This window comes from Engystomops pustulosus, chromosome 10 (assembly GCF_040894005.1).
Source record: "Engystomops pustulosus chromosome 10, aEngPut4.maternal, whole genome shotgun sequence".
In the NCBI taxonomy this organism is placed as follows: Eukaryota; Metazoa; Chordata; class Amphibia; order Anura; family Leptodactylidae; genus Engystomops; species Engystomops pustulosus.
This window is the reverse complement of record NC_092420.1, coordinates 90,199,452-90,216,348: the sequence shown is the minus strand read 5'-3', so window position 1 is coordinate 90,216,348 and position 16,897 is coordinate 90,199,452. Positions and strand designations below refer to the sequence as shown.

The 16,897-nt window shown below is 48.0% G+C and overlaps 2 protein-coding genes across 4 annotated transcripts; one reads left to right on the top strand and one right to left on the bottom strand.

The window, feature by feature from the left end:
* Nucleotides 1–2,919: 2,919 nt before the first annotated feature.
* On the bottom strand, nt 2,920–12,061 carry ARMH1 (armadillo like helical domain containing 1). Of its 3 annotated transcripts, none has more exons than XM_072127558.1 (12): nt 11,884–12,057; nt 10,755–10,965; nt 9,417–9,485; nt 9,072–9,238; nt 8,252–8,493; nt 7,964–8,048; nt 5,717–5,839; nt 5,242–5,314; nt 4,758–4,887; nt 4,427–4,504; nt 3,595–3,676; nt 2,953–3,480 (listed from the first exon to the last, which is right to left on the bottom strand). In XM_072127558.1, exons 2-12 carry the CDS (start codon nt 10,958–10,960, stop codon nt 3,461–3,463), a joined length of 1,275 nt encoding a protein of 424 aa, XP_071983659.1. In that variant the 5' UTR covers nt 10,961–10,965; nt 11,884–12,057; the 3' UTR covers nt 2,953–3,460. The 3 variants fall into 3 exon arrangements, with proteins under 3 accessions (XP_071983661.1, XP_071983659.1, XP_071983660.1); XM_072127559.1 differs by having other exon boundaries at nt 2,964–3,480; nt 8,252–8,448; nt 11,884–12,053; XM_072127560.1 differs by lacking the exon at nt 4,427–4,504 and having other exon boundaries at nt 2,920–3,480; nt 11,884–12,061.
* On the top strand, nt 12,052–16,203 carry TMEM53 (transmembrane protein 53). The gene is made up of 3 exons (XM_072127569.1): nt 12,052–12,211; nt 14,896–14,999; nt 15,337–16,203. The coding sequence occupies exons 1-3, from the start codon at nt 12,157–12,159 to the stop codon at nt 16,024–16,026; spliced, it is 849 nt and encodes a 282-aa protein (XP_071983670.1). The 5' UTR covers nt 12,052–12,156; the 3' UTR covers nt 16,027–16,203.
* Nucleotides 16,204–16,897: the final 694 nt, after the last annotated feature.

The following is a 16,897-nucleotide window of genomic DNA, read 5'->3' as shown; positions in this document are numbered from 1 at the left end:
TCGTCTTTTGATTTGATCTAATCTGAAACAACTTACCACCATATTTTTTGTATGGACCATTCATATATTTAAATAAATTAATCATGTCCCCTCGTAGTCGTCTCTTTTCCAGACTAAATAAATCTAGTTGTTTTAATCTTTCCTCATAACTAAGACCCTCCATACCCCTTATCATTTTTGTGGCTCTACGTTGAACCCTCTCCAGCTCCAGGGCATCCTTTTTATGGACCGGTGCCCAGAACTGGACAGCATATTCCAGGTGAGGCCGAACCAGTGCCTTGTACAGGGGTAATATTACATCCCTATCACGAGAGTCCATACCACTTTTGATACACGACAAGATCCTACTAGCTTTAGAGGCAGCTGATTGACATTGCATGCTGTTATTCAATTTATGATCTACTAGTACCCCCAGGTCCTTCTCAACAAGGGACTCTCCCAGATTTACTCCCCCAAGGACATATTTTGCCTTTGGATTATTGGCCCCCAGGTGCATAACCTTACATTTATCCACATTAAACCTCATTTGCCAAGTGGATGACCAAACATTCAGTTTGTCCAAGTCACCCTGCAGCCTATGAACATCCTCCATAGACTGTATTACACTACACAGTTTGGTGTCATCTGCAAAAATAGACACAGTGCTATTAATTCCTACCTCTATATCATTAATAAATATATTAAATAGTAGTGGGCCAAGCACAGAACCCTGAGGTACACCACTCATAACTGGTGACCATTCCGAGTAGGAATCATTGACCACAACTCTCTGGATACGATCCTTCAGCCAGTTTTCAATCCAATTGCAAATGATTTCTGCCAAACCAATAGCCCTAATTTTACCCATCAGGCGTCTATGAGGAACAGTGTCAAATGCCTTTGCAAAGTCCAAGAACACAATATCCACATCTGCTCCTCCATCCAGGCATCTGCTCACCTCTTCATAGAAGCAGATAAGGTTAGTTTGACAACTTCTATTCTTAGTAAACCCATGCTGGCTATCACTTATTATTCTATTTGATGTCACATACTCCAGTATGTAGTCTTTTACTAACCCTTCCAATACTTTCCCCACAATGGAAGTTAAGCTTACAGGTCTGTAATTGCCTGGCGAAGTTCTAGAGCCCTTTTTATATATTGGCACCACATTTGCCTTGCGCCAGTCACTTGGCACCACACCAGACATTACGGAATCCCTGAAGATTTTAGACAGTGGTACAGCAATAACAGAACTGAGTTCTTTAAGAACTCTGGGGTGTAACCCATCTGGTCCAGGAGCTTTGTACACATTGATTTTATTGAGCTTAGATTGGATAATGTCTACATTTAGCCAGTCTAGTATATTACAGGGTGCATGACCCGCACTGGCACCACCCAAGTCACAAGTTCTCACTTCTATTGTATAAACGGAGCTAAAAAACCTATTAAGTAACTCCGCCTTCTCTTGGTCTCCAGTCACCGATGCCCCATTTTCAGAATAAAGGGGTCCAACCTGTTCTGACCCATTTTTTTTTGCATTGATATACTTAAAAAATTTCTTGGGATTTGTTTTGCTATCTTTAGCCACCTGTCTTTCATTTTGTATTTTGGCTGATTTGATTTCTTTTTTACAGATTTTGGTAAGTTTTTTGTAAGTATTGAAAGCCTCTGATGACCCATCAGATTTATATTTTTTAAATGCCCTCTTTTTCTCATTAATTGCCCTTTTAACTGTAGCTGTAAGCCACGCGGGATGTGATCTAGCCCGTCTATACTTGTTACCTATTGGAATAAATTTAGAAGTATAAAAACCCAGGATAGATTTGAATTTCTCCCATTTAACATTAGTATCACCATGTGACAGTATCTGATCCCAGTCTATATCCTGTATTGCAGCCCTGAATTTTTGGAAATTAGCCCTCTTAAAATTCAAAGTTTTCGATTTTCCCACCTGTTTCTGCTTTTTAAAGTTTAAGAGGAAAATAATTATATTATGATCGCTGTTCCCAAGGGGTTCCCTGATACTGACATTTTGGACAATCTCCTCATTGTTAGAAATCACAAGGTCCAACAATGCGTCACCTCTTGTGGCATCTTCTACCAGCTGCACCATAAAATTATCCTGAAGAATGTTCATAAAATGTTTCCCCTTCGTAGATGAAGACGAGCCCTGACCCCAATTTATATTTGGAAAGTTAAAGTCTCCCATTATCACTACGGTCCCCTCCTGTGCAGCCCTCTCCATCTGTTTATATAGGTGACCCTCTATTTCCTCAGAGATGTTAGGGGCTCTATAAATTACACCCAAAATAATTTTTTCAAAGCTCTCTTGGCTTTGAATTTCAACCCACAAAGTTTCAGCCTCCTCACACTCTTCTGAGACCACTGACTCATTCACAATCGCTTTTAAGTCTCTTCTGACATACAGACATACACCACCTCCCCTCCTATTTGCCCTGTCTTTCCGAAAGAGTGTAAAACCTTGAATATTAACACCCCAATCATGCGATGCATCAAGCCATGTCTCTACTACACCAACAACATCTAACTGTTCCTCTAATATCAGAGCCTCAAGCTCGCCCATTTTGCCTGTGATACTTCTGGCATTTGTGAACATACAATTTAATTTTCCACAGTTATTTGTCTGATTTAAAGTAAATTTACTGGTACATATATCCTCACCAACGTTCTGTAACTTGTGGATCTCCTTATCCACCGCCTTGGTCCCACATACACCGCCCACCTCACCACCCACCAACATAACCTGCCCCCTCTCTGACCTGTCTACCCCTTCAGTGTCTTCCTTTTCCTCCTCCCCCGATCCTAGTTTAAATACTCCGCCACCCCTGCTAGGATCCTCTCCCCCAGCACAGCAGCCCCCCTTCCACTTAGGTGCAAGTTATCTGCAGAAAACAGCTTGTACCCCAGTGAAAAGTCAGCCCAATGCTCTAGGAACCCAAATCCCTCTGCTCTACACCAGGATCTGAGCCATGCATTTAACTCCCTGAGCTCCCGCTGTCTGCTCTGTGTAGCGCATGGCACAGGTAGGATTCCGGAGAATACTACCTTGGAGGTCCTTTTCTTAAGCTTTGAACCTAGTTCTTTAAAATTATTCTTCACGTTGTTGGCGTCTTGTTGACGGTGGGGTGTTGGCTTCCTGCTGCCGGCGGCGGTGGGGGGGGGTGTTGGTGTCCTGCTGCCGGCGGTGGGGGGGTGTTGGTGTCCTGCTGCCAGTGGTGTTGGGCGTGCTGCTCCCTGTGGGTTGTTGGCATCCTGCTGCTGGAGGTGGGGATGGGGTGTTGGCATCCTGCTGCCGGTGGTGATGGGTTGTTGGCATCCTGCTGCTGGTGGTCGTGGTGGTGGGGGATGTCGGCGTCCTGCTGCCTGTGCTTATGGGGTGTTGGAGTCCTGCAGCAGGTGGTGGTGGGGAGTTGGCATCCTGCTGCCGGTGTTGGATGTTGCTGCGGTTTATCCGCCACCATCACTCTGCCACCTCCTTTACTGCAAACACAAATAATTTAAAATAAAAGGAGGATTTTCCCTGGATGCCACAGTCCTGGACATTGAGGGGGGGAGGTTATTATGGTTGGATGCGGCTGCTGATGTGCTACTCACCTCTGGGAACGTTCACCTGGTTGGACACCAGCACGTCCACCTGTATGGCGTCCAGCTTCATGTACAGCACCTCAGGGTTCTCCTGCAGGAGCACAATGTGTACAATGTCAGGATGACATGTGGGGTACACTGGGTCCCCCCTGGAGTCTATGAGTGACGTATTAGTGGTCCATAGCTTGGATTTGTCTCTGCTTATGGAATACATAGCGCCCCCTGCTGTTGTGAGTGTAGTGGCAGGTAGCTGTCAGTCATTGCAGGTTACAAGTAGAAGTGTCATGGACCAATGTCATCGGGAAAATCACCTAAAAATTATCTTAATTACGTTATTTTATCCAATCAATCCAGAGTTTATATCTCTAGAGGCTCATTCAGACGGCTTTTCCTGACATCAATATGCTATCCGTCTGGGTTTTTTTTGCGGATAGTATATTGCAGATTGCTATGAGTCTATACACATGTCCATAAAAAGATAAAAGAAAAACCAAAAACCCACAGCCGACATCTCTATCCGGTAGTTTTTTTCTCGAATGTTGCTATATCGGGAAAGTAAACGGATGACATACAGATGAGGGAAAGAAAAAGGAAACGGATACAATACTCACACATTAACTCGGATATTACATGTTCATGAAACAAGCAGAGAGCAACCAGAGACAGATTCGTAATACTCGGGGAGTGTCCCACAGATCCTTGAATGTCACAACACCACTACTCTCGCTGGGTATCCATGAAAACAACCATGACACTAGGGGGTGCTATTCAGCATCTATCTGTTCACACTATTAGCACCCACATGTGAAATCCACCCAGCGGAGTATAACCCCCATCCTACCATCAGCATCTGGAAGATCTTCTCCCCGATAGCGATCTTCACTTGTTCTTCAACCACCGGGGACACAGATACAAAATACTACAAAGTGATGGAGAGAGTCAGCGACCAATCAGTTCACAATCATATCCCGCAATAGACTCTATTCACATCCAGAGCTGCATTTAGGTCCCTGATCCTGTTACTAATGCATAGAACAATCATCACTACAGATGCAGACGGACGTCTGTCAGAACTGTGAATGCAGACAGCTGAATTGTGAATGCTGCTTTGGATGCAACTAAAGTAAAAGATATGGAAATGAAGAGGGGTGTAAGTAGAGGGGTGTCCTCACCTCCAGGGCCAGGCTCGCCTGTCTCTGGCTCTCCGTGTGCTCCGTGTTCCCCATGACATACAGTAGGTGATGTACAACCCTCAGCCGGATCAGCTGGTGGCACAGGTCTGTGGACTCGCGGGCCAGCATCCTGGAGGGCGAAAATAGTAGCTCAGTGACACACACACAATGTATCCTGAACTACATCCCCAGCATCCTCTGGAAACTGCAGGGTGGGAGTTATAGTCCTTAAAGTACAAATGAAAAAATATATCAATTGTTACAAGCATTTTAGACAAAACATAATCACCCAAGTGTGAAAGTCCATATAATCCGGCGTGAACTTCAGGGAGACGGGCTGAGCACACCATGCAGTTACTCCATTAAAAATGACGGCATCCAGCACATCATGTGACGTTTCGGGGCATGGGAGCCCTGCCACAGATAGGGAGTCACAATGCACCAGAGACATAGACAGGAGGGTCACATCATGCTCTATACTCACCCTATGGCCCTGGCGCTGGCCGCTTGCTGGATGAAAACGGGTAAAGGGGCTGATATCTGTGGGGCAGCAGGGTCTGAGGGGCAGAAACAATGGAAGAACCAGTGACCACTGAGCAGATAGTCGAAGGCAGCAATAAAAGGGTTAAACAAATCTGCAGGAACTAAGCAGCTAAGGAACAGGGCATAAGACTGCTGGGGGTCCTACCCCTTTGATCGCCTGTGTACCAAAGGGATAAGACTGCTGAGAGTCCGACCACTGAGGGTTCCCTGTGGAACAGGGGATAAGACTGCTGGGGGTCCGACCACTGGGGCCCCCTGAAGAATATAGGATAAGACTGCTGGGGGTCCAACTACTGGGACCCCATGTGGAACAGGGGATAAGACTGCTGTGGGTCCAACCACAGGGGATAAGACTGCTAATGTGATATTTATCAGATGAGGCTGCAGAGCATTTTTCTCTGCAGAGGGTCACGCACCTTCTAAGATCTGCGCTTTGGCTCTGCCGCCATCTTTCCGCGACGGTCTCAGCAGCGCCACAAGTCCCTGCAACAAATCTGAGCACAACTCAGTTCTGGACAATTCCGCGATCAGCTGCAGAGCTGCAAGAGGAGGAGCAAGAAGTCATTAGAAGGAAAGACGGGAGTGCAATCATCTGCAGAGGAGGAGCAAGAAGTCATTAGAAGGAGAGACCGGTGTGCAATCATCTGGCTGTACAGAGCAGGAGGCACCTTACACCTGTCCATTCCAAAGTCCAGAGCAGGAGGCACCTCACACCTGTCAGTTACATATTACAGAGCAGGAGGCACTTCACACCTGTCCGTTCTATATTACAGAGCAGGAGGCTCCTCACACCTGTCCGTTCCATATCCAGAGCAGGAGGCTCCTCCCTTCTGTCTGTTCCATATTACAGAGCAGGAGGCACCTCACACCTGTCCATTCCATATTACAGAGCAGGAGGCTCCTCACACCTGTCCTTTCCATATTACAGAGCAGGAGGCTCCTCACACCTGTCCGTTCCATATTATAGAGCAGGAGGCTCCTCACACCTGTCCGTTCCATATTACAGAGAAGGAGGCTCCTCCCTTCTGTCTGTTCCATATTACAGAGCAGGAGGCACCTCACACCTGTCAGTTACATATTACAGAGCAGGAGGCACCTCACACCTGTCCGTTCCATATTACAGAGCAGGAGGCTCCTCACACCTGTCCTTTCCATATTACAGAACAGGAGGCTCCTCACCCCTGTCCTCTCCATATTACAGAACAGGAGGCTCCTCACACCTGTCCTCTCCATATTACAGAGCAGGAGGCTCCTCACACCTGTCCGTTCCATATTACAGAGCAGGAGGCTCCTCACACCTGTCCTCTCCATATTACAGAGCAGGAGGCTCCTCACACCTGTCCGTTCCATATTACAGAGCAGGAGGCTCCTCACACCTGTCCTCTCCATATTACAGAACAGGAGGCTCCTCACCCCTGTCCTCTCCATATTACAGAACAGGAGGCTCCTCACACCTGTCCTCTCCATATTACAGAGCAGGAGGCTCCTCACACCTGTCCGTTCCATATTACAGAGCAGGAGGCTCCTCACACCTGTCCTCTCCATATTACAGAGCAGGAGGCTCCTCACACCTGTCCGTTCCATATTACAGAGCAGGAGGCTCCTCACACCTGTCCTCTCCATATTACAGAGCAGGAGGCTCCTCACACCTGTCCGTTCCATATTACAGAACAGGAGGCTCCTCACACCTGTCCATTCCATATTACAGAACAGGAGGCTCCTCACACCTGTCCGTTCCATATTACAGAGCAGGAGGCTCCTCACACCTGTCCGTTCCATATTACAGAGCAGGAGGCTCCTCACACCTGTCCGTTCCATATTACAGAGCAGGAGGCTCCTCACACCTGTCCGTTCCATATTACAGAGCAGGAGGCTCCTCACACCTGTCCGTTCCATATTACAGAGCAGGAGGCTCCTCACACCTCTCCTCTCCATATTACAGAGCAGGAGGCTCCTCACACCTGTCCGTTCCATATTACAGAGCAGGAGGCTTCTCACACCTGTCCGTTCCATATTACAGAGCAGGAGGCTCCTCACAACTGTCCTCTCCATATTACAGAGCAGGAGGCTCCTCTCACCTGTCCTCTCCATATTACAGAGCAGGAGGCTCCTCACACCTGTCCGTTCCATATTACAGAGCAGGAGGCTCCTCACAACTGTCCTCTCCATATTACAGAGCAGGAGGCTCCTCTCACCTGTCCTCTCCATATTACAGAGCAGGAGGCTCCTCACACCTGTCCTCTCCATATTACAGAGCAGGAGGCTCCTCACACCTGTCCTCTCCATATTACAGAGCAGGAGGCTCCGCACACCTGTCCTCTCCATATTACAGGGCAGGAGGCTCCTCACACCTCTCCTCTCCATATTACAGAGCAGGAGGCTCCTCACACCTGTCCTCTCCATATTACAGAGCAGGAGGCTCCTCACACCTGTCCGTTCCATATTACAGAGCAGGAGGCTCCTCACACCTGTCCTCTCCATATTACAGAGCAGGAGGCTCCTCACACCTCTCCTCTCCATATTACAGAGCAGGAGGCTCCTCACACCTGTCCTCTCCATATTACAGAGCAGGAGGCTCCTCACACCTTCCCATAACAGCAATGTTTTATAATCATGTATTAACCAGAGGGGGTCACATACTAGCATACCGCACCCTCACATACCCTCACACTGCACCTCCATGTGCACGGTCTGCAATGTCCCCAGCAGTGGCTCCACTATGGCCGGATGTGGTTTCTGTACAATGTCCTGCAGGGAGACAAATGTGGGGGTCATGAGGGAGGAGCGGGACAAGAGGAGCAGCACAAAATCACCTCATGTGTGTGTATCCTGTTGGGGGTAGTGAGGGGGTATGTATATGAATCACGCTGGGGAGCGGATATATATATATAGTAGGTTATGGGGCAGACCACTGTGTGAAGGCTTAGTGGGGGTCTTCTGTTACCACTCACCTGGACAGTGCGGAGGGTTTGCAGGGCGAGGTACTGAGCTTTGGGGGAGGTGCAGGGCAGGAGGGCGATGAGACCCTTGTAGACCTGTGTCTGGTACCTGGGGTTTCCATGAGCCAACAGCTCCAGTAATTCCTGCGCCTTTTCCTGGGTGTCCTCCATCTTGGATTTAGCGAGACATTCAGCAACCGCACGCACTCCTGTCCCAAGACAGAGGATGAGGGTTATACTACATACAGCATGTCCTGCACAGAGACAGAGGATGAGGGTTATACTACATATAGCATGTCCTGCCCCAAGACAGAGGATGAGGGTTATACTACATACAGCATGTCCTGCCCCGAGACAGAGGATGAGGGTTATACTACATACAGCATGTCCTGCCCCGAGACAGAGGATGAGGGTTATACTACATACAGCATGTCCTGCCCAGAGACAGAGGATGAGGGTTATACTACATACAGTATGTCCTGCGCCAAGACAGAGGATGAGGGTCATACTACATACAGCATGTCCTGCCCCAAGACAGAAGATGAGGGTTATACTACACACACATTGCAGAGGGTGGGGGTTATACTACATACAAAGTGCAGAGGATAAGGATTATACTACATACACAGTGCAGAGGATGGGGGTTATACTACATACACAGTGCAGAGGATGAGAGTAATACACAGTGATAAAAAGGGGCTATACTACATAAAGAGGATGGGGGTTATACTACATACAGAGGATGGGGGTTATACTACATACAGAGGATGGGGGTTATACTACATACAGAGGATGGGGGTTATACTACATACAGAGAAAACACTATACTCACCGTAGCTCTCACAGATCAGCTCCTTGTACTTAGGTCCAGCTCTTGCCAGTATCTGGAGGGTCCTCAGCGCCTCCATCTTCTGCTCTTCATTTAACTGCTTCAGGCCCAGAATTTCGAGTAACGTGAGGACCCCCCCGACCTCCACAAACTCCACCTTGTAACGACCGCTGCAGACAGAAAAGAGACGGAAACTATCAGATGTGTTCAGTCTGAACATCGCTCTAAGCTGCTTCACACATTGCAACAAAATGCTAGAGAGAGAGTGCTGAGGAATATGTACATGTAGCAAAGCCTCAGCTCAGAGACAGGTCTGTACCAGTCACTGACAGCAAGCAGAGGTCTCACCTGCCTGAAGCTGAAAGGAAAATGGAGACAGACTGAAGGATCTCCTTTAGAGACGTCCCGAGCAGATATCTACAGGGGCTAAGGAATGCACACACAGGGACGGGGGACCCGGATATAAGGCCACACACACATAGAGAGACGGGGACCCCAACTATAAGACCATAAACACACATAGGGACGGGGAACCCATATATCCATATATACTGGAGAAGTAGTACTGTACAGTGTCCATATACATACAGGAGAAGTAGTACTGTGCACTGTCCATATATATATATATATATATATATATATATATATATATATACATGAGAAGTAGTACTGTGCACTGTCCATATATACATGAGAAGTAGTACTGTGTACTGTCCATATATACAGGAGAAGTAGTACTGTGCACTGTCCATATATACAGGAGAAGTAGTACTGTGCACTGTCCATATATACAGGAGCAGTAGTACTGTGCACTGTCCATATATACAGGAGAAGTAGTACTGTGCACTGTCCATATATACAGGAGCAGTAGTACTGTGCACTGTCCATATATACTGGAGAAGTAGTACTGTGCACTGTCCATATATACAGGAGGAGTAGTACCGTGCACTGTCCATATATACAGGAGATGTTGTACTGTGCACTGTCCATATATACAGGAGCAGTAGTACTGTGCACTGTCCATATATACAGGAGCAGTAGTACTGTGCACTGTCCATATATACAGGAGAAGTAGTACTGTGCACTGCCCATATATATAGGAGAAGTACCGTGCACTGTCCATATATACAGGAGAAGTAGTACTGTGCACTGCCCATATATACAGGAGAAGTAGTACTGTGCACTGTCCATATACAGGAAAAGTAGTACTGTGCACTGCCCATATATACCGGAGAAGTAGTACTGTGCACTGTCCATATATACAGGAGAAGTAGTACTGTGCACTGTCCATATATACAGGAAAAGTAGTACTGTGCACTGCCCATATATACAGGAGAAGTAGTACCGTGCACTGTCCATATATACAGGAAAAGTAGTACTGCGCACTGACCATATATACAGGAGAAGTAGTACTGTGCACTGTCCATATATACAGAAGTGGTACTGTGCACTGTCCATATATACAGGAGAAGTAGTACTGTGCACTGTCCATATATATAGGAAAAGTAGTACTGTGCACTGCCCATATATACCGGAGAAGTAGTACTGTGCACTGTCCATATATACAGGAGAAGTAGTACTGTGCACTGTCCATATATACAGGAAAAGTAGTACTGTGCACTGTCCATATATACAGGAAAAGTAGTACTGTGCAGATCTCTATGAGTGATAGAGAGTGAAGGATACGAGAGGCGCAGGCGGGTGGTGAGACGCGCCAGGAATAGACTCGCTCCCTGGTTGAACTCCTGCTCCAGCTCGGGCGCCGTCTTCCCACTGTTGCTTGTGATGAAATTGTTCAGGATTCGGCTTCGCGTCACTTTGTTCCCGTTGTCCCATTCTTTAAGGAATATCATGAGGCGGCTGGTGGCTTCCTGCTCCCTGATGGCGGACATGGCGCCTGTAAGAGGTGAGAGGAAGGTCCGTAACACGAGAACTAAGCGCAACAATATAATGGGACCACAATGGCGCCACAACAGAGATCTATCTAATCTTCACAGGGCACCAGAAGCACCAACTGCCACTGTGTGATACTGTCTGCTGAGCTGTGTATCTAATCCTATCCTGTGTGATACTGTCTGCTGAGCTGTGTATCTAATCCTATCCTGTGTGATACTGTCTGCTGAGCTGTGTATCTAATCCTATCCTGTGTGATACTGTGTGCTGAGCTGTGTATCTAATCCTATCCTGTGTGATACTGTCTGCTGAGCTGTGTATCTAATCCTATCCTGTGTGATACTGTGTGCTGAGCTGTGTATCTAATCCTATCCTGTGTGATACTGTGTGCTGAGCTGTGTATCTAATCCTATCCTTTGTGATACTGTCTGCTGAGCTGTGTATCTAATCCCATCCTGTGTGATACTGTCTGCTGAGCTGTGTATCTAATCCCATCCTGTGTGATACTGTCTGCTGAGCTGTGTATCTAATCCTATCCTGTGTGATACTGTCTGCTGAGCTGTGTATCTAATCCTATCCTGTGTGATGCTGCCTGCTGAGCTGTGTATCTGATCCTATCCTAAGTGATACAGTCTGCTGAGCTGTGTATCTAATCCTATCCTGTGTGATACTGTCTGCTGAGCTGTGTATCTAATCCTATCCTAAGTGATACAGTCTGCTGAGCTGTGTATCTAATCCCATCCTGTGTGATACTGTCTGCTGAGCTGTGTATCTAATCCAATCCTGTGTGATACTGTCTGCTGAGCTGTGTATCTATCTAATCATGTGTGATACTGTCTGCTGAACTGTGTATCTAATCCTATCCTGTGTAATACAGCATCATGTGATGTTTGGGGTCGCACATGACTTCTGCTCCTCTCACCTACTGCGGGTCCCTCCTCAGGTTCGGTTCGGTCCGGTTCGGTTAGTTCCGGGTCGGACAGGTTTCTGCCAATCAGATGTGAGCTTTCTCTGGCCTCGCGGTGAACCTGCGGGCAGGTTGCTTAGTAACAGTCTCTACGGACTCTTTCGTTGATAGGGAGCCCGGTCACGTGGGTTCCGCGTAGTCAGGTCAGGTGATCTCCTGCGGGGCTGCTGATAGGCTTGTGATTTGTTCCGGCGGCGGAGGGGTGCGCGCAGTGGACCCGGGGTCAAGATGAGGGAGACGGACATGGACTTCACCATAGAACTGGCGGAGCCCGCGCTGCAGGGTGAGGACAGGACAGGCCAGGCGCAAAACAGGGGCCCCTGAGCACAGACACAGGGAATGTAGGCTGGGACGGCCGAGTTCAACAGGGGGGACAGGAGCCTAACGGGGGACAGGAACATAACTGGGGAATGGGGGCTGGAGCATAACCGGGGGGACGGGGGGAGGGACCAGAGCGTAACCGGGGACAGGGAGGCCGGAGCACAACCAGGGACGGGGGGACTATGGAAACAAAGCCGAGAGGCAATGAATGTGTCACCAGATCCTCATCAGTACAGACCACAAGAAGGAGAAACAAACCCTGGTGCAGAGCATGGACCAGATATATAGTGGAGATCGTCCCTGTAATATCTCTGCTATCCTGTGATGTGGTTACTACCCCTGTAATATCTCTGCTATCCTGTGGTGTGGTTACTACTCCTGTAATATCTCTGCTATCCTGTGGTGTAGTTACTACCCCTGTAATATATCTGCTATCCTGTGGTGTGGTTACTACCCCTGTAATATCTCTGCTATCCTGTGGTGTGGTTACTACCCCTGTAACATCTCTGCTATCCTGTGGTGTAGTTACTATCCCTGTAATATCTCTGCTATCCTGTGATGTGGTTACTACCCCTGTAATATCTCTGCTATCCAGTGGTGTGGTTACTACTCCTGTAATATCTCTGCTATCCTGTGGTGTAGTTACTACCCCTGTAATATCTCTGCTATCCTGTGGTGTGGTTACTACCCCTGTAATATCTCTGCTATCCTGTGGTGTGGTTACTACCCCTGTAACATCTCTGCTATCCTGTGGTGTAGTTACTATCCCTGTAATATCTCTGCTATCCTGTGATGTGGTTACTACCCCTGTAATATCTCTGCTATCCTGTGGTGTGGTTACTACCCCTGTAATATCTCTGCTATCCTGTGATGTGGTTACTACCCCTGTAATATCTCTGCTATCCTGTGATGTGGTTACTACCCCTGTAATATCTCTGCTATCATGTGGTGTGGTTACTACTCCTGTAATATCTCTGCTATCCTGTGGTGTGGTTACTACCCCTGTAATATCTCTGCTATCCTGTGGTGTGGTTACTACCCCTGTAATATCTCTGCTATCCTGTGGTGTGGTTACTACTCCTGTAATATCTCTGCTATCCTGTGGTGTGGTTACTACCCCTGTAATATCTCTGCTATCCTGTGGTGTGGTTACTACTCCTGTAATATCTCTGCTATCCTGTGGTGTGGTTACTACCCCTGTAATATCTCTGCTATCCTGTGGTGTGGTTACTACCCCTGTAATATCTCTGCTATCCTGTGGTGTGGTTACTACCCCTGTAATATCTCTGCTATCCTGTGGTGTGGTTACTACCCCTGTAATATCTCTGCTATCCTGTGGTGTGGTTACTACCCCTGTAATATCTCTGCTATCCTGTGGTGTGGTTACTACCCCTGTAATATCTCTGCTATCCTGTGGTGTAGTTACTACTCTTGTAATATCTCTGCTATCCTGTGGTGTGGTTACTACTCCTGTAATATCTCTGCTATCCTGTGGTGTGGTTACTACTCCTGTAATATCTCTGCTATCCTGTGGTGTGGTTACTACCCCTGTAATATCTCTGCTATCCTGTGGTGTGGTTACTACCCCTGTAATATCTCTGCTATCCTGTGGTGTGGTTACTACCCCTGTAATATCTCTGCTATCCTGTGGCGTGGTTACTACCCCTGTAATATCTCTGCTATCCTGTGGTGTGGTTACTACCCCTGTAATATCTCTGCTATCCTGTGGTGTGGTTACTACCCCTGTAATATCTCTGCTATCCTGTGGTGTGGTTACTACCCCTGTAATATCTCTGCTATCCTGTGGTGTGGTTACTACCCCTGTAATATCTCTGCTATCCTGTGGTGTGGTTACTACCCCTGTAATATCTCTGCTATCCTGTGGTGTGGTTACTACCCCTGTAATATCTCTGCTATCCTGTGGTGTGGTTACTACCCCTGTAATATCTCTGCTATCCTGTGGTGTGGTTACTACCCCTGTAATATCTCTGCTATCCTGTGATGTGGTTACTACCCCTGTAATATCTCTGCTATCCTGTGGTGTGGTTACTACCCCTGTAATATCTCTGCTATCCTGTGGTGTGGTTACTACCCCTGTAATATCTCTGCTATCCTGTGGTGTGGTTACTACCCCTGTAATATCTCTGCTATCCTGTGGTGTGGTTACTACCCCTGTAATATCTCTGCTATCCTGTGGTGTGGTTACTACCCCTGTAATATCTCTGCTATCCTGTGGTGTGGTTACTACCCCTGTAATATCTCTGCTATCCTGTGGTGTGGTTACTACCCCTGTAATATCTCTGCTATCCTGTGGTGTGGTTACTACCCCTGTAATATCTCTGCTATCCTGTGGTGTGGTTACTACCCCTGTAATATCTCTGCTATCCTGTGGTGTGGTTACTACCCCTGTAATATCTCTGCTATCCTGTGGTGTGGTTACTACCCCTGTAATATCTCTGCTATCCTGTGGTGTGGTTACTACCCCTGTAATATCTCTGCTATCCTGTGGTGTGGTTACTGTTCCTTTACTGCCCCCCCCCTCTGCCCCCTAGAGTCCTTGTATCATATTTCTTTGTGGGCGAGGACCCCCGTCCCATCTTCTTGGTGTCACCCTAACCACACAGTAATGTCTCCTTCTTCCTGCAGGATGTCGGTGGGACCAGCAGAGGGAGCCAGTGGTTATCCTGTTGGGGTGGGCTGGATGTAAGGACAAGCACCTGGCCAAGTACAGCTCCATCTACCACAATGAGGTGAGCTCTGCCCCGGGGGGTCTCCTTCTGCCCCCCAATAATGGGGGTGGTTTCCTTTGGCCTTGGCTGGAGGTGATTGGGTCTGTGGATCATTACCATGGAGAATAAAGAGGTAGTGGCAGACTAGTGACCTCCTGCTCCCTCATGTGATTGGCTGGAGGAATCAGGTGCTGGTTCTGGTGCGTCCTGTTATCTCCCCAGCCCTATAGCGGCAGGTACAGTTCTGGATTTGTACCTTGTAACAAACCCTCAGCTCAGTAAAGTCTGCATCCCCGCTATGAATGTTTCTATTCACAGACAGCAAGCAGAGCTGTATAACGGTGCCTCCTCCTTGCAGGGCTGTGTGGTGATCCGGTACACTGCCGCCTGGCGCACGGTCTTCTTCTCGGAATCCTTCGGCCTCGGGTCGCTGCGGGATCAGGCGCAGAAACTTCTGGAGCTTCTGTTTGACTACGAGATTGATGAGAATCCCATCGTGCTGCACGTCTTCAGCAATGGCGGCTTCATGCTGTACCGCTACATGGTGGAGCTGCTGCGCTCCCACCGCCAGCTCGCACGCCTCCGCGTGGTCGGTACCGTATTCGACAGCGGTCCTGGTAACCGCAACGTGGTGGGCTCTGTGCGGGCGCTGAACACGGTTCTGTCCCCCCACACCGGCGCGGCGCTGCGCTATCTGGCCCTCCTCCTCTTCGCTGTCCTGGTCTTCATCCTGAGGATCCTGCTGTATCCCGTCACTCGCTTCCTACACGAGAATCACTACGACGCCATGAAGAGCCACCCCTCCCTGTGGCCGCACCTCTACCTGTACTCCCGCAGCGACACCATCATAGCACACACAGACATCGAGAAGATGGCGGAGCACCGGCGCCACCACCGCCTCCCCACGCAATCCGTGGACTTTGAGAAGTCGGAGCACGTCAGCCATTACCGCAGGTATCCGGAGAAGTACTCCGCCCTCTGCAGCGCCTTCCTCAGGGACTGCGTCAGGAAAGACTCCGCCTTCACCAGTGGAATCCCCTCCTACTAATACACATGACTAAAGCCGAGGCGGACACTTCCTGTGATTCTACTAGTGCCTTCTGTTATCAGCCAGAATCTGACCTCACTGGATTCCTGATGTTTGTATCTATCATTTATCCCAAAATGTTCATTCTGTAATGTCTGAAACCAATCTAATTATCCAAAATACAGCACCGGAAATATTTATGGAGATCAGAGATTATGAAACACAGCTCTAAAGCTCCTCCTATACAGGTTATATACCACCACTAGGGGGAGCTCACTACATACAGATTATACATCACCACTAGGAGGAGATCACTACATACACATTATACACCACCACTAGGGGGAGCTCACTACATACAGATTATACACCACCACTAGGGGGAACTCACTACATACAGATTATACATCACCACTAGAGGGAGATCACTACATACAGATTATACAGCCACCACTAGGGGGAGGTCACTACATACAGATTATACAGCCACCACTAGGGGGAGGTCACTACATACAGATAATAAAGCCACCACTAGGGGGAGATCACTACATACAGATTATACAGCCACCACTAGGGGGAGCTCACTACATACAGATTATACAGCCACCACTAGGATGAGATCACTACATACAGATTATATATCACCACTAGGGGGAGATCACTGCATACAGATTATACAGCCACCACTAGGGGGAGATCACTACATACAGATTATACACCACCACTATGGGGAGATCACTACATACAGATTATACACTACCACTAGGGGGAGATCACTACATATAGATTATATACCACCACTAGGGGGAGATCACTACATACAGATTATACAGCCACCACTAGGGGGAGCTCACTACATACAGATTATACAGCCACCACTAGGGGGAGATCA

What these genes read in the sequence shown, in the direction of transcription:
- ARMH1 (XM_072127558.1), bottom strand. Translation starts at nt 10,960, where the DNA reads ATGTCCGCCATCAGGGAGCAGGAAGCCACCAGCCGCCTCATGATATTC. An exon ending in ACCACCCGCCTGCGCCTCTC is followed by an intron (nt 9,486 to 10,754) that starts GTATCCTTCACT and finishes TAGCCCCTGTAG; the next exon opens with ATATCTGCTCGGGACGTCTC. An exon ending in GCCAGCGCCAGGGCCATAGG is followed by an intron (nt 4,888 to 5,241) that starts GTGAGTATAGAG and finishes TTCGCCCTCCAG; the next exon opens with GATGCTGGCCCGCGAGTCCA.
- TMEM53 (XM_072127569.1), top strand. Translation starts at nt 12,157, where the DNA reads ATGAGGGAGACGGACATGGACTTCACCATAGAACTGGCGGAGCCCGCG. An exon ending in GGCGGAGCCCGCGCTGCAGG is followed by an intron (nt 12,212 to 14,895) that starts GTGAGGACAGGA and finishes TTCTTCCTGCAG; the next exon opens with GATGTCGGTGGGACCAGCAG. An exon ending in GCTCCATCTACCACAATGAG is followed by an intron (nt 15,000 to 15,336) that starts GTGAGCTCTGCC and finishes TCCTCCTTGCAG; the next exon opens with GGCTGTGTGGTGATCCGGTA.